The sequence below is a fragment of the Trachurus trachurus genome (assembly GCF_905171665.1).
Source record: "Trachurus trachurus genome assembly, chromosome: 16".
In the NCBI taxonomy this organism is placed as follows: domain Eukaryota; kingdom Metazoa; phylum Chordata; class Actinopteri; order Carangiformes; family Carangidae; genus Trachurus; species Trachurus trachurus.
In genome coordinates this window covers 24,488,464-24,502,515 of record NC_139902.1, presented here as the reverse complement: position 1 = coordinate 24,502,515, position 14,052 = coordinate 24,488,464, and the positions used below count along the sequence as shown (strand labels likewise).

Genomic DNA, 14,052 nt, shown 5'->3' with positions numbered 1-14,052 from the left:
GTGTCTCCTCGCCGAGAGCGTGGTCTTGTGACATCCTATGAGTCATGTCACAAAGCGCAGAGCCGAGCCAGTCGTCGTAATGACAGTTGTTCTGAACGTGTGGGAATGTGATTGATTTCCAGTTTGTTTATGCAAGGTTTCACCATTGTGATTAAAATGTCTTTTTCTTCTGTCATCTTTTATCTGCACTATTCATTTTAATCAGCCTCTTGGCTAAATGTTGCAGTTTTGCAAAAACTCTCCTCATTTCAGCTTATGGCTTAATGAAAAATATCTTTCACCACATTTTGGGGTTCATGGAACATGCCTCATTGGGAATGCAAGTTTGGCCAAACCATGGCACATTTCCGTCCTTTGTTTCCCCTCTGATATTCTTCTTTCTCATCTTCTTCATCTTTTTTAAAGACTTCAAGGAATTGCTTAGCATATCTGGAAATAATTTACTAAGTTATATAAGAGTCTTGACCCCAATGTGAAGTAACCAGGTAGGCCTAGTCTAGTTTAGCATAAGGAGATGGGGGAAATGCTAACTGGGGTCTTATCCAGAGGTAACAGATTTTACAGTAGCTCCTAAAACTCACTAATTAACACACATCCCCTTTGTTTGATCTGTACAAAAGCCGTATCATAACAAGTGTTGTTTTTACAAGATATTGTGGTTTTATGGGAGGCTGTGGTTTTTACGAGAGATTGCTGGCAACCTTGTGGTGACAATAAGACTTTACTGAGACTGGCCAAGAAGTGGTCCTGCACATAACACCTTGTAAAACTACACATTGCTGTATTTGTTACCACTGGATAGACCCAGGCTAATGGGTTTCTCCTATTCCCAGTCTGTATGAATAGCTTCATATTGTACACACATCAATGTGTTAGCAATCTTTTTCCTGGCACGAAAGTGAATCACCGTATTACTCCAAAATATCAAACTGTTCCTTCTCAGGATAAAGATAGGTCATGTGTGTTTGTTGCAGCAAAGCTTCACTTATCCCCCTGTTTTTTTGTTTTATCCCTCTGTCTCGAAGCACTGCTGCTTAGACATGTTGTTACTGTTAAAAGGACACACCCGCAAAGGATGCAAGGTGCAATTAAGCGTGCTGTCACAGTGCTACAGATGAGAAAACCTTTCCTGGAAGGCCTCGAGCTAAAGGTGTGGTTGTTTGATGTGGATGTTTTCCAGCACGCCTTCAGGATGGTTTGGACTTCCAGGTGGGGGGGAGAGGCTGTCATACCATAAAGGTGGACACAAATTAGCCAGAGACGGTACATACAGTACCTTGATCACAGCACGTCTGTAGCATCTATTAGCCTCTCAAGTGCTTTAGCAGCAGCAGCAGCAGCAGCATTGAGCTCCTTGACTGTCCCTGGACCTGCAGGCTGTGAGATCACAAAGACCCTATAATAAGGCAGAGTAGGTGAGATGGGCCTCTCTCTATCTCCCCGTGAAACAGGACTCCTTCTGTAACCTTAAACATTAATCTGCCAGAATAATTCAAAACTAAACACACCGCAGACACCAGCCAGTTGGGATCAAACAGAGCTGAAATAAAAGGATCCTCTGTGCACAAGTGAGTGCTGCTGCTCCTTCACTCTACAGACCCTGTATAACCCCACGCTACACTTCCTTGTCGGTGGAGCGATTCTCCAGCTTTTTGTCACTGGGGGTCAGAAGCAGTTTGACTGAAAAAGGCCTGGAAATCCCATTTCTGTCTGTTTGCCTCTGATCCACGACCAAAACTAACTCCGCCGTCAGCACTGGGAATATCTCTTCGACAGCCGGGACAAACTAATGTGACCATCCTGGAAATCCAGTTATCTCTGTGAGGAGAGGATAAGGGTTGTGGAGGAGTGATCGCTTCTTATGTCATCGCTCGCACTTCCTTCAAGCAACATTGCTTCAGAAGCTGCTCGCCCACATTTGAAACCATCATCACCCTGCAGAGTTTCTCAGGTCAAGTGCTTCTGATTGAATTTGACACCCAGTTGTTCCATCTTCTTTACTTCTCAAAGTAGCAGACGCAGCAGACAAAAAAAAAGAAGGATTTCCACTTCTGTTTTCAGTTGAAAAGTGAAATGTATTTTGTTTGACACTGCATTTAAATCTCTCACTGTCATCACGGAAAGACTTTATACACATGCTCAGAGCGTCTCTGTGACTAACATGCATTGTTTCATCACTCATTACTTCTCATTGGCTCCTTCTCCTATTTTGGCAAAACATGACAAGTGCTTGTGTTCTCTGTTGCCCTGAAGCTACGGAGAGGTCTTGCGGTTATATACAGTGTATGTAAGTAGTTCATGAGGTGTCAACACTATCATCACTATAATATATTTTTTAGATTGGAATCAGTGATAAGTGATACACTGAAGTCATAGCAACGTTACAGGAAGTCAGTGTTTCCTCAGCAGTTGAAAAAAAGAGGATTAAAGAGGAAGCAACACATCACTGTATTCTCTGCCAAACCTTTTAAATAACAAACACATGAAGTCTGAGCGTGTTTGATCTTTAGAAATAAATTAGCATATAAATGAAAGCCAGTATCAAATAAATGATACAGTTTTACAGAGATCCTGCATGTAGGTAGCTGTCCTCAGGCCTACTTCTTCATCTTATGAGCTTAATGTGGACACCACAACAACTTCATGTTGTGGTTTTTATTCTGTTTTGCTGAGGCTATCTGGTTAGCATGCTAACTGAAGTAGAAGAAATAAGAAAGAGAATCTAAGAGTATTGTTTTCTTACCAAAACCCCCCAAAAAGGTGAAATGCTGAATGCTGGCAAAACTTACATACATGTATATCACTTTAACTAAAGCAAAAACTGTGTCTAGTTGCTCCCTTGACAACAATGTGGGGACATGTCCATTGTAGGAGACTTTTTAAGACTTTTGGACAAACAGTTCAGCAGCAGTTACAAGGCAACATAAGCATTCATATGGAGTCATATAAGTGTCCACCTGATAAACTTCTAGATCTCAGCTGCTGCCTCCTACAACCAAAAGCAACACAATAGGAGCATCAGCTAAAACTAAAGCTGCAGGTGATACTTAATCACAAGAAGTTCTATTGCACATTGTTTTCCACATTGATCTTTAATATGCATTACTATTTTCAATCATAGCTACTTAGTGATACACAATATGTGTGTGTCTATTATACACATGCAGACACACACGTGCTATTTTCTCATATCTGTGAAAATAGTTTTCAAAGGCCTAATCTCATGGGGAATAAAAGTGAAAAAAGAAGAAAAACAGAGCTGTTGACATTTGATACTGGATCACATTTGGTGATCAACACAAAAAGAGAGAGTTGGAGGGTCCAAACCCAACAGACTGTCCTGACCTGAAGGAGGAAGCTCAAAGGCAGCAGGGATACTCCTCTTCATGGTAGATAAATCCAAATCACACTGTTAGATAAATGGCAGTGGAAAACAAAACAGGCCTATCTTTTTTCCTTTTGCTTTTTTTTATTGTGCTGAACTGTCCAGAAAATATTTAATAGATCCCAGAGGCCAGTCTGTGTGATTGTAAACCATAAATTTATGAGGAATAGAAGAAGGAATCCTCTATTCCATGTACATGTATGTTAAAGCCCCCCAGAGCAGCAAGACTCTGATTTTATTGTTAGTATTTATTTTTTATTGGTAAATTAACACAAATTGGATGTGGAAAGACATCGCCAGGAAGAAAAGGTGTGCTTAATTTTCTGACAGTCATTCATGTTTTTCAGTGCCACCAGTCGATGAATCATCCACGTCATGGTGACTAATGAGGTGCCACAGACTATTTACACAAAACAACTCAACAGTAGGGCTCTGTTTTGAAAGAAGGATACTGTACAGTGTGTGTGTGTGTGTACCTGTGGTTTGTCTCTGTCAGTGGCTTTGATTTAACTTAGCCAGAGAGCGGCTGCTGCACTTTGCACAACTGAAAAGGGACTGCGTCCAATCCGAAGCAACGCCACCTGGAAAAGACATCGTACGGGGCCGCTCTCGGCCCATTGTAACTGACTAATAGTTCCATGTACATTTCCAGATGTGGTATTCAATTTCAGAGATCTGCGATCAACCTGTCTGACACACGCCAAAGCTAAGTATGAAAACAAAACAAAACTTATTTGAAAAAAAAAAATGAACCAAAGGCCCACTCTTTAACTGTTTGGTTTTAACTCAATTTATTCCTTAAGTCTTAATCTAAGTATGTAGATGTTGACTTAAGACTATTCAATTTAAAGCACCATGTGGCTGTCAACTTCAGGATGACAGGCGGTACGTGTCCCGTCTTGCAGAGCGAGTGGCACAGAGCAGAGGCAGAGCTCCTGTGTGGGTCTCAGGGTTAAGACTGTGCAATAGAGTAAATGGGATAATCAGGGTTTACAGATCTGGGTGGCTGCAGTGACGCAGGGCTTTACGCTGCCTAACGAAGTGTCACTCACACCTGCCCCACCCCGTCATATTCTATGTGTATCTGACCCCTCTGGACCTGCTTTCATCTGACCCCTGACCCCACCCCTTCATCCATGACCACATGCTGTATGAACCAGGAACTGTCTTGGTGAATGCTCCTTAAAACATATCTATAAATTATAACAGTTTTAAAGTTAGAATTTACAATTACTAATGTAATGTGTGTCTTAAAGTGTGTGTAACGCGGGTGTTTTTACAGTTTAAGAAGGTATAGCTACTGATCACGTACACAAGCTGAGGGTGACTGATCAGTGACCGGCTGCAGACTCTTATCTGAAGGTGTTAGAGGTCTGGGGGTAACAGGCTTAGGAGATTTCAGAGAAAATATTTCCTGTCTGCTTTAAAAAGCAAACCTTTAAGACTGTTGGGGGCTGGCACAAGCTGAGTATAATGCTTTAATGTTGCACTTCAAAGGTAATAGCCCCTGTAAGCCACTGTATTAGTTTATCTCAGGACCTGAACCGGCCCACAGGGGGCGACATGGCAACATGAAGTGAACTGGAGAGCTCGTTCAATTTTATAGACTGGGAAATACTTTTATATAAAATGTTGATTTCTTTTTCCATTTTTGTGACTTTATGTTTTTTTTTTCCAGTTATAGATGCTTGATAACAACTATAGGTCATATCTGAGCACATGCATGCATTTGGGTGCACTTAACAGGCTAGAATTGTGAGTAATATTAGTAAATACTGTTATATATAAAAATACAAGGGGCTTCAGATTAAACTCTGCAAAATACAGCATGATAGAGGTGCGTTGGAGAACTGGTGCAGGGTCTATGTGTGTGATCACGGTGAGCAGGTTTTCAGTGAACCTCAGCCTGTGAGAGGGGGGAGGGGGGCGGGGTTGAAGCACAGCTGACATCTTCAGACCACAGACCTGACTCTTGCAGAAGGATAGTGCAGGTCAAGTGGGCAGGTAACGGTTAACTTCTCCACAAGTGAGGAAGGGAAAAAAAAAAAAAAAAGTTGAACTAAACAGAGCTAGGAAACGCAGCCTGGATTTCCTGAGCACAAACAAGTTGCATTAACTGGGATTATTGGTTGGCAGCGCAAGGGAGAAATTAAAAAAAACTATGTAGGAGCTGCGCGTATAAATCCACAAGATTCCTCCGAGGGGCTGATCGTCGGAGGGGAGGATTGTACCAAAGTGCGACTTGAGGAGCAGCAGCTTATTCATGCAAATTCATAAAATCATAGGCGTGCCTTTGGGCGATGGAGTCACAGCCGGAAAAACAAACCCCCTCCTGGATCATCAGCGACCTTCAAAGACTGTGATGCGCAGCGCTCGGACGCATTGACAGCGGCACCGGGGCAAATGTTTTAAAAGCTCGGGAGAAAAGAGAAGAGAAAGTTAGGACTCGGTTTTTTTTCTCTCTCCTCCCGCACACTTTATGTTGTGCGTCTGCTCTTCTTCCTCAACACAACCACCACCACCACCAGCTCGACTGCTGCGCCACTGGATCCACAACCACAGATTTTTTATAGTGCAAACTGTAACGCACTATACCGTGACTCTCACTTGTTTGCCTTTGACTATTTAATAGTTTTTATTTTATTTTTTCACATGTTTACTTACAGTCGACGCAGCTACGACTTCAAACACAGTGAACCCTGATGCGGACGAAGTTGTCGCCCTACTTTAGTGAATTTGTGCGTAAAGACGCCACCGCTGATTTGCTAATTTTTTTAGAAAACGATCTAAGTTTTTTTTTTCTTTCTTCTATTTAAATCACTGTGGATTTTTCTCTCAGCACCATGTCAGAGGACGACAGTAGCTCCACCACCAGCAGCTCCACCACCAACACCACCAGCAACAGCAGCAGGAGCAGCATGTCCGACACACAAGGCAGCAACGTTAGCGTCCTCAGCTGGGAGCAAGTGCAGCGGCTGGACGCCATCCTCACCGAGACCATCCCGATCCACGGCCGCGGAAACTTCCCCACTCTGGAGATGCAGCCGCGGCAGATCGTGAAAGTGGTGCGCAGTCGGATGGAGGAGAAACACATCCACGTCCGGGATGTTCGGTTAAACGGCTCCGCAGCCAGCCACATTCTGCACGAGGACAGCGGACTGGGCTATAAGGATCTCGACCTCATATTTTGCGCAGATATGAAAGGAGAAAGTGATTTCCAGACTGTGAAGGACATAGTTTTGGACTGTCTCCTGGATTTTTTACCGGACTGTGTGAATAAGGAGAAAATAACCCCGTTAACGTTAAAGGTACATCCACCTCCAACTTTGTGCTTTTTCTTTTCTTTTCTTTTTTTTTCTGCTTGAGTTATTTTCTTTTAGATATGTGATAACGTTTTGTGCATTTGTACCAATTAGACTTAATAATATCTGTGTAGCTTAATGTGCAATCAGATTAGTTTAGTGGTAGTAAAAAGTTGGTTTTCTGTAGTTAAGAGGATTGAGTTAAACCAATTTGGAAGGGATCCTGAGCTCAGCCACCTAGATCCCAGATCCAAGTACATTCTATGGTCTTTACTATTAGGGTCAATGGCATTAATAGCACAATATTTATAACACAAAGTCATGCTGTATTGTTTATGGATATAGGAAAATGTTATGCATAAAACCCAGTTCCACAGGGCAGAATCAGAAGGCGTATGTTTGTGTCTCTGCTGAATTATTGTACCTTTAAGGCAATCTACTTAATGTTTATGTTGTCTCTCTCCCTCTGCTTCATATTTATGCCTCTCACGCACACACATAGGAAGCCTATGTGCAGAAGATGGTGAAGGTGTGCAATGACTCGGACCGCTGGAGTCTCATCTCCCTCTCCAACAACCGGGGGAAGAATGTGGAGCTGAAGTTTGTGGACTCTCTCCGGCGGCAGTTTGAGTTCAGCGTGGACTCCTTTCAGATCAAACTGGACTCCCTGCTGCTGTTCTACGAGTGCTCAGAGAACCCCATGGCCGAGACCTTCCACCCTACCATCATGGGAGAGAGTGTATACGGGGACTTCGGCGCGGCCCTGGACCACCTACGTCACAAGATCATCTGCACCCGGAACCCGGAGGAGATCCGAGGGGGGGGCCTGCTGAAGTACTGTCACCTGCTGGTGAGGGGTTTCCGTGCTGCCTCTGAGTCAGAGATGAAGTCCCTGCAGCGCTACATGTGCTCGCGGTTCTTCATTGACTTCCCTGATATCGGCGAGCAGCAGCGCAAGCTGGAGTCATACCTTCAAAACCACTTTGTGGGCCTGGAGGACCGCAAGTACGACTACCTGATGACCCTCCATGGAGTGGTCAACGAGAGCACGGTGTGTCTGATGGGACACGAGAGGCGGCAGACCTTAGGGCTGATAGCCATGCTGGCAGTGCGAGTGCTTGCCGAGCAGAACGTCATTCCCAACGTGGCTAATGTTACATGTTACTACCAACCTGCTCCTTATGTGGCAGATGGCAACTTCAGTAACTACTACATAGCACAGGTACAACCGGTGTTTGCTTGCCAGCAGCCTGCGTACTCCACCTGGCTTCCCTGTAACTGAGACAGCCCCGAGGAGAAGGAGGAGGGAGAGAGTGTGATTTGTTTTAACAGGATCAAGCGGCATAGTCGCTGCCTCAAACCTGCCCAGTGTTTGACAGCTGACAGAAAAAGGAGTCATCTTTTTAATGTTTTGCATCAAAGCTTGTGTTTTTGTTCATACGTTGAGTATGAATGCTAAATAAAGAACAGTTGGCTTTTTGATTCAAGTACGTATTTTAATGTGAATATCTCACATTTCTTGAAACAGCGACGTCAGCTGACCCTGCACAGGCCAATAAGGTCTGGAAAGGACTGATTTGGGTAGCTTTGGAATAATGGCTGAGTGCAAAATACGTGGCAGCCTTTAATGCAAGCAGCAGAACTGTCATCAAGACTGATGAATCTGTCAAGAACTGATTAGCCAGCAGGTTCCATCAGCAAACGGCTGCATCAGTGTCCTGAAGTCGACAGCTACTCCAGCCCAGCTTTCAGGGGCGTCTTTCTCAGTGCCGACACACACACAATCACACACACACAATCACACACACACACACACACACTCTTTCACAATCAGAGGTGAATGCAGGGCTCCAAAATGAGCACCTGGACCTAGACTCTGCTTTATGTCAGATCAGCTGAGGTGAGATGCTGTTAAATTAGTTTGGATAACAAACCGGTGTCTCTGCCTTGCATTTGGATATAATTATGGTTGTTTACAGACCAAAGATTTTTTTGATTGTTTCTAACATTAAAACCCAATTTTGGTGGGGGGTAAAATAAACAAAATATGAAGCTATGTCTATTTGTACATGTGAATATGCTGTATTTGTGTTTATAAGTGCCTATTGCCTCTTCGTCAGGCAGAGAAAACAGTGAGCAGGCCATATGACTTTTGTGAATTAGCCCCACACTATTTATAGTCAGGCACACAAGACAATAGCACCCCAGAGGCTTGTGAATGTATACGTGAAATCATGCGCAGTCAGTGTTTGTGTTATGTTTGGATGCAAAAAAAAAAAAAAAAAGCAAAAAGCACCATGCAGTAAAGTAGCAGTCAAATGTGTGATTGATGGGGTTTTGCAAGATTCACGTTTCATGTGTTGATACAATCCAGATTTTTATCTTCTCTGAGTGATGCTAAAATGTTCCCAACTTAATACTGGTACTGTTCAAGCTGTTTTAACAGAGGTTGGCCAAGCATTTCAGATCATCAGCAACAAAATTAAACTTTCACGCACACACACAATATTTCCTGTATATTTTGTACAGTGGTGCTTCTCCTTTTTTCTCATCTGAGAAAAAAAAACAAGTTCACAAAATGATAGATAAGAGACAGAGAGAGAGGAAAGACTGCAGCTTCACAGAGAGCTGGTGTGTGTTCCTATGCTTCCTCCTACAGTTGAAGGATATTTGCCGAGACACCTCAGATGATGAGACACTATTTGCTGTAGCACCCTGGCAGGGAATTCCTCAGCTGCTGCTGAAGAGCTTGACTTGAGCTGGGGTTGGGTCTGCAGACGCTCTGTTCAGGGTTCAGGAAAATGTTGTGCCAAACATTTTGGTGGCCCCCGCTGATAGCCCTAAAATTTAATGAGCCATTTGTTGATGCCGACAAAGCTGCTGCGGTATAAAAAACAAGGAAAGGGAGACTGGAGAGTGAAAAAAAAGAGGAAAAAGGGGAATGTAGTGGTTAAAAGGCAGGAGGGAGAGTGAGTCAGTCTGGAGAGATGGGTGCAGCTGGTGATGGGGTTTATCTCTCTAGGGCTACCATGCTTTACTGTACAAACTGTCTCTGTTAAGATCAGATTACAACTTAATGGACAGTGCTGCAGCTTTTTCCCCTTTTCGGGGAGACCAAAATATTCAGTTGTCTGTTTTTATCATCTGCTTGTTGTTTTAAAAAGAATGAAAACTCAATAAAATCGAATGGATTCACACCAGCTTCAAAGTGACTTTAAGTTGCAGCTTATTTGTCATTTGTAACATTGCTTTAATGAAGCCCATTGTTGGATTTTGTGCTTCAATGATCCACACCCATTTTAAAGAACTGTATATATATAAATATATATGTATGATTACATGCCTCAGCTTTGCCAACACTCTTTATCTCTATCCTGTAGCCTTTTCACTAATGGCAAAAATGGTGATTTTACGCATAAAGACGTGGGTGAGAGCCCACAACCAGCATCGACTCAACAAAGAGAAATTCTCTCGCTAAAAAAGCATTCCTCTTTCGCCCTTTGTCTGGCGATCCATACCTGCTCTGCTCAGTCGTTTCTCCTTCTCAATAACTGTCCACGTCGACCGTATCCTTTGGATTGTGCAGGCAATGTATTGTCACTTGATACTCAGTGAAGTCCTAACAGCTGACTTGCTAACTAGCTTTAGTCTGCCTGTCAGTTAGTGATTGTGCCTATCAGTTAGAGATTGTGGGTTACTGCATTGTCTTGTATGAGTTGTCTCAATTATCTGTTTCTGTTCATGCAGTCTTTTACAAATCACACTTTGAAAAAGAAAAGAAAACGATCCTTGTCTTGTATGTATATTTTTTATGATTGTTATTTTTATAAATGTATCAGACACTGCAGATGTTGCAGTGCTTTTGAATCTGTGATTGGGCTTCAAAGGATATGTTCTCAATAGCTTTTTTGCTATATTATGTTATGTGTCCAATGGGTCAAAAGGTTAAAGATGTTTTCATCAATAAAAATATCTGAAAACCAGATTTGCGATGTCTGTCGTTTTTATTCATCAGAGTCTAAATCATGTTTACTGCGCTGGCTCCCTCTGAAACCTTCTGCCAAACACGAGAATTTGCTCATTTGTCTTTTAACGTCAGAATTCTTCTTTCAGAGGAGAATCAGAGTGTCTCTTTACACTGACGTAAGCCATTCAGTGGCTTTCACATGGGTTCCCCCACTCTCTCGCTCAGAGAGGCAAATCCCTGCCATGGCCTGCCGGGCCCATCAGGCCCAGCCAGAAACCCGTCCAGAACTGGCCCGCTGCTGCCAGAAAGAGCTGTTGTTGAATGTGAGGGGATTTGCATCCACCCAAAAAAGAGACTTTAACGCTTTTGTACAATGAATATCTTTGCCTGCTCATCAGATTCTCTCTGTCAACAGCCCCCCCCCCACCCTCCCATACACAGACAGCAATGCAGTGATCATCAGCGCTAAGGCCTGCAGAGACCACAGTCCAACTGTCTCATGGTTGTCAGGCTGAAATAAAACTCACCACAACAGAGCTGACTGTCACACAGGTCACATGACAGACTTGTCCTAGATACAGAGGGATATGGAGAGGAAAACACTCAATGAGTAAGAGATTCGCTGTATGACACAGTGCTATAAATGACAGACATGATAAGGACATTATCGCTTTCACTTAATCGCATTTACAGCTTATGAATCTGAGGGATTGATTGACAGGTGGAGGCTGAACGGTAATGTTCATACAGGTATGTACACAAAGCTACTGTTGTGGGTCACCAGTTTATTTAATGTTTTACATTTATGTCAGGCATAAAAAAAGAATGCCAAAGGCCTGAGATTAAAAGGTAGGTTGGGCCTTTTAAAACAATACTAGCATACCAGTGTGGACAGTTAAAAAGTGCGAATTGTGTATAAAAGAGACTCACTTGGAAGGACGGCCGCTGGATTTGACTAACCCATATGATTTTCAGCTGAATGATGGAATGTGTTTTTGCACAGACCAAGAACGGTGGATTTTAATCCCCACGACTTACATTGAAATCACTGCAGAGAGGGATCTAGTTTTAGCTGGTATGAACAGGAAAAACAACTGCAGCAACCAACAGCTCTTTCACAGTTCATATGGCTCTCAGAGTGTTGTCACAGTATAACTATAACACAGCCCTGACACGTCAAACTAAAATCTTTACTTCATCTTTTATTGTTTAAAAATGAGGATGATGGGTTGTTGTACACAATTGGGCCATTTTAATTATTATATACAATGGTGCTGTGTATGAAGTGGTGATGCTAGGTTATTATTAAATCATATTACTTAACTTTGTGTTTATATAACATCATGAATGATATACATCTCCTAGGTGTAACACATTGTGCTTATTTATAACCTAGGCCTAGTAGCAAACATACCATTATCAACATTATTGATGAGCTGTAGTATCCATCCCTGGTAGAACTGATCATAAATAAAGACGTTATGCATCATAGTTTAATGTAAGTTACCCTTCCTCCATCAGTCCCACCCTTATTCTCACATGTTTAAACTTTAAAGCTGCACTGTTTTTATATGAACAACAAATTAAATAAATAGGGTTTAAAGCAGAAGTAAGCAGAATTTTTGTGTTAATATAAGTCTTAAATAGTTATATCTTCCGACAGCAATCACTCATATAGAGTGTTTGGTCTGTCAGTCACTCTGCTCTGCTGTAAGCCGAGGAGAAAACTTTCATTGTATCCTACAACCTTTATCCAATGAGGAGAGAACGGCATAAAGGGGCGGTCCTCTCTGTGTGTGCAGCCAAGGGATGCGCGTGAATGTGGTGACGTAGGGACGAGGGCGGGGACTGCTAACTCCATCGGCTGACAGGAAGTTAGCCAAAACGACCGGATCGCTTACTTCAGCTTTAATGTAAAGATTGTCTAGTGTGAAACCTTTCAGATACCTGTTTTAGTTTGAGGTCCTTAACATTTTTATTTATTGCTTTTCTCCACCCTCATATACTGTATCTGTGATTACAGTAGCCAAAGAGGATAACTGTTTTTAAAATAAGCTTCACACTATAAATTCAGATAGATGATAACATGTCAGTGTTGTGTGCACATCTTGCTGCATTGACTCCAGTGCAGCTGCCAGAATAGGTGTATCCCTTCTTCAGTATCCACCAGGATGACGCAGTATTGAGCTCAGCAGCGGTATTCAGGGCCACACTTTGGCGTTTGTTTCAGTCTTAATTTCAAGGATGACTTTACTTAATCCCCCCCCTTAAGAACCCTTCTCATTTTGGAGTCACTCTAAAGAAGTCATTTTTTGATGTAATAACGGCGCCAAAGGGCCTAAATCTCCTTCTCCTTAATTTGAGATGCAGCATCAAACAACGCAGGCCTCTTAATTTGAGGGAGCTTTCATTTTAAAGTTGAAAGAGTGAATTGTGAAAGACTCCTCTCAGAGCAGCTATAGCTGGGAGAAGCCGATAGCTGAAGCCAACCACAGAGTGAATCCACATAGTATTTGCTGGTGAATGTCTTTATAATTACCTGTTTACCTTTGAATAAAAGATTAGATGCTTGTCATTCATACTCCAGTTCCTCATCCCTCCTGCTCGTCTGCGCGCTCAGCAGCTCTGTAATGGCTTTTCCACAGCAGGGATTGGAGAGCGGCCTGCTTCATGGGATTTCTCTCCCTTTTTCCCCCTTCCCTGTTGCTGTGAAGAATTTTTTCCAGATGAAAGTTTTTATGGAATAAGCGAGGACCATTTGGAGGGTGGCTTGGTCGGTCCAGTTCAGGCTCCGGTCCAGAATGGTGTGGAACGGTTACCACGGCCAAGCAAACATACTGCTTCAGTTTAACAATTTGGCTCGGCCTCCTGGATCTCAATAATATAAGAGCATTTCAACATTGGCTGTTATTGACTCATTAAAGGAGTGTGGGGATAACACCGAGCACACAGCAGAAGAGCAGACCCCACCTCCCACATCAAACCGGGCTTGTAAACAAATTCCAGAGGGTTGAGTTTGCACAAGCAGTGAGGAAGCATTCATCATGCACGTTAACAGCCATGGAGGACTTTCACTCTGTCGAGAGTTGGAGTGAAAGTCAGCTGCAGGTCACAGACAGCCAGCCCCACAGTGCACTACTGTTTTTAATGAAACAGCATCATATGAATAGATGTGGGCCTCTCCGCTCTCACACCGCGCCTCCTAACAACCTGCCTCAAACACTTCTTCATCAGGCTCTCCCTGTCTGCTGCTGCTGGCTCAGTGAGGAGGACCTATTTAATAATAAAAAATAATACACCAATCTGAATCCATCCATCCATCCATTAGCAGCACTGTTTATTCATGTATGATCATTGAGGGGTGGCTGGAGATAATCATCAGCCGGCATGAGCTGTAC

General features: G+C 42.9%; 1 protein-coding gene across 1 annotated transcript; it reads left to right on the top strand.

Moving 5' to 3' along the window:
- Window positions 1–6,228: 6,228 nt before the first annotated feature.
- tent5aa (terminal nucleotidyltransferase 5Aa) lies at window positions 6,229–9,878 on the top strand (the record flags this gene model as incomplete). The annotated part of the gene is made up of 2 exons (XM_083990532.1): window positions 6,229–6,693; window positions 7,190–9,878. The coding sequence occupies 2 exons, from the start codon at window positions 6,229–6,231 to the stop codon at window positions 7,967–7,969; spliced, it is 1,245 nt and encodes a 414-aa protein (XP_083846658.1). The 3' UTR covers window positions 7,970–9,878.
- Between the last annotated feature and the right edge of the window lie 4,174 nt (window positions 9,879–14,052).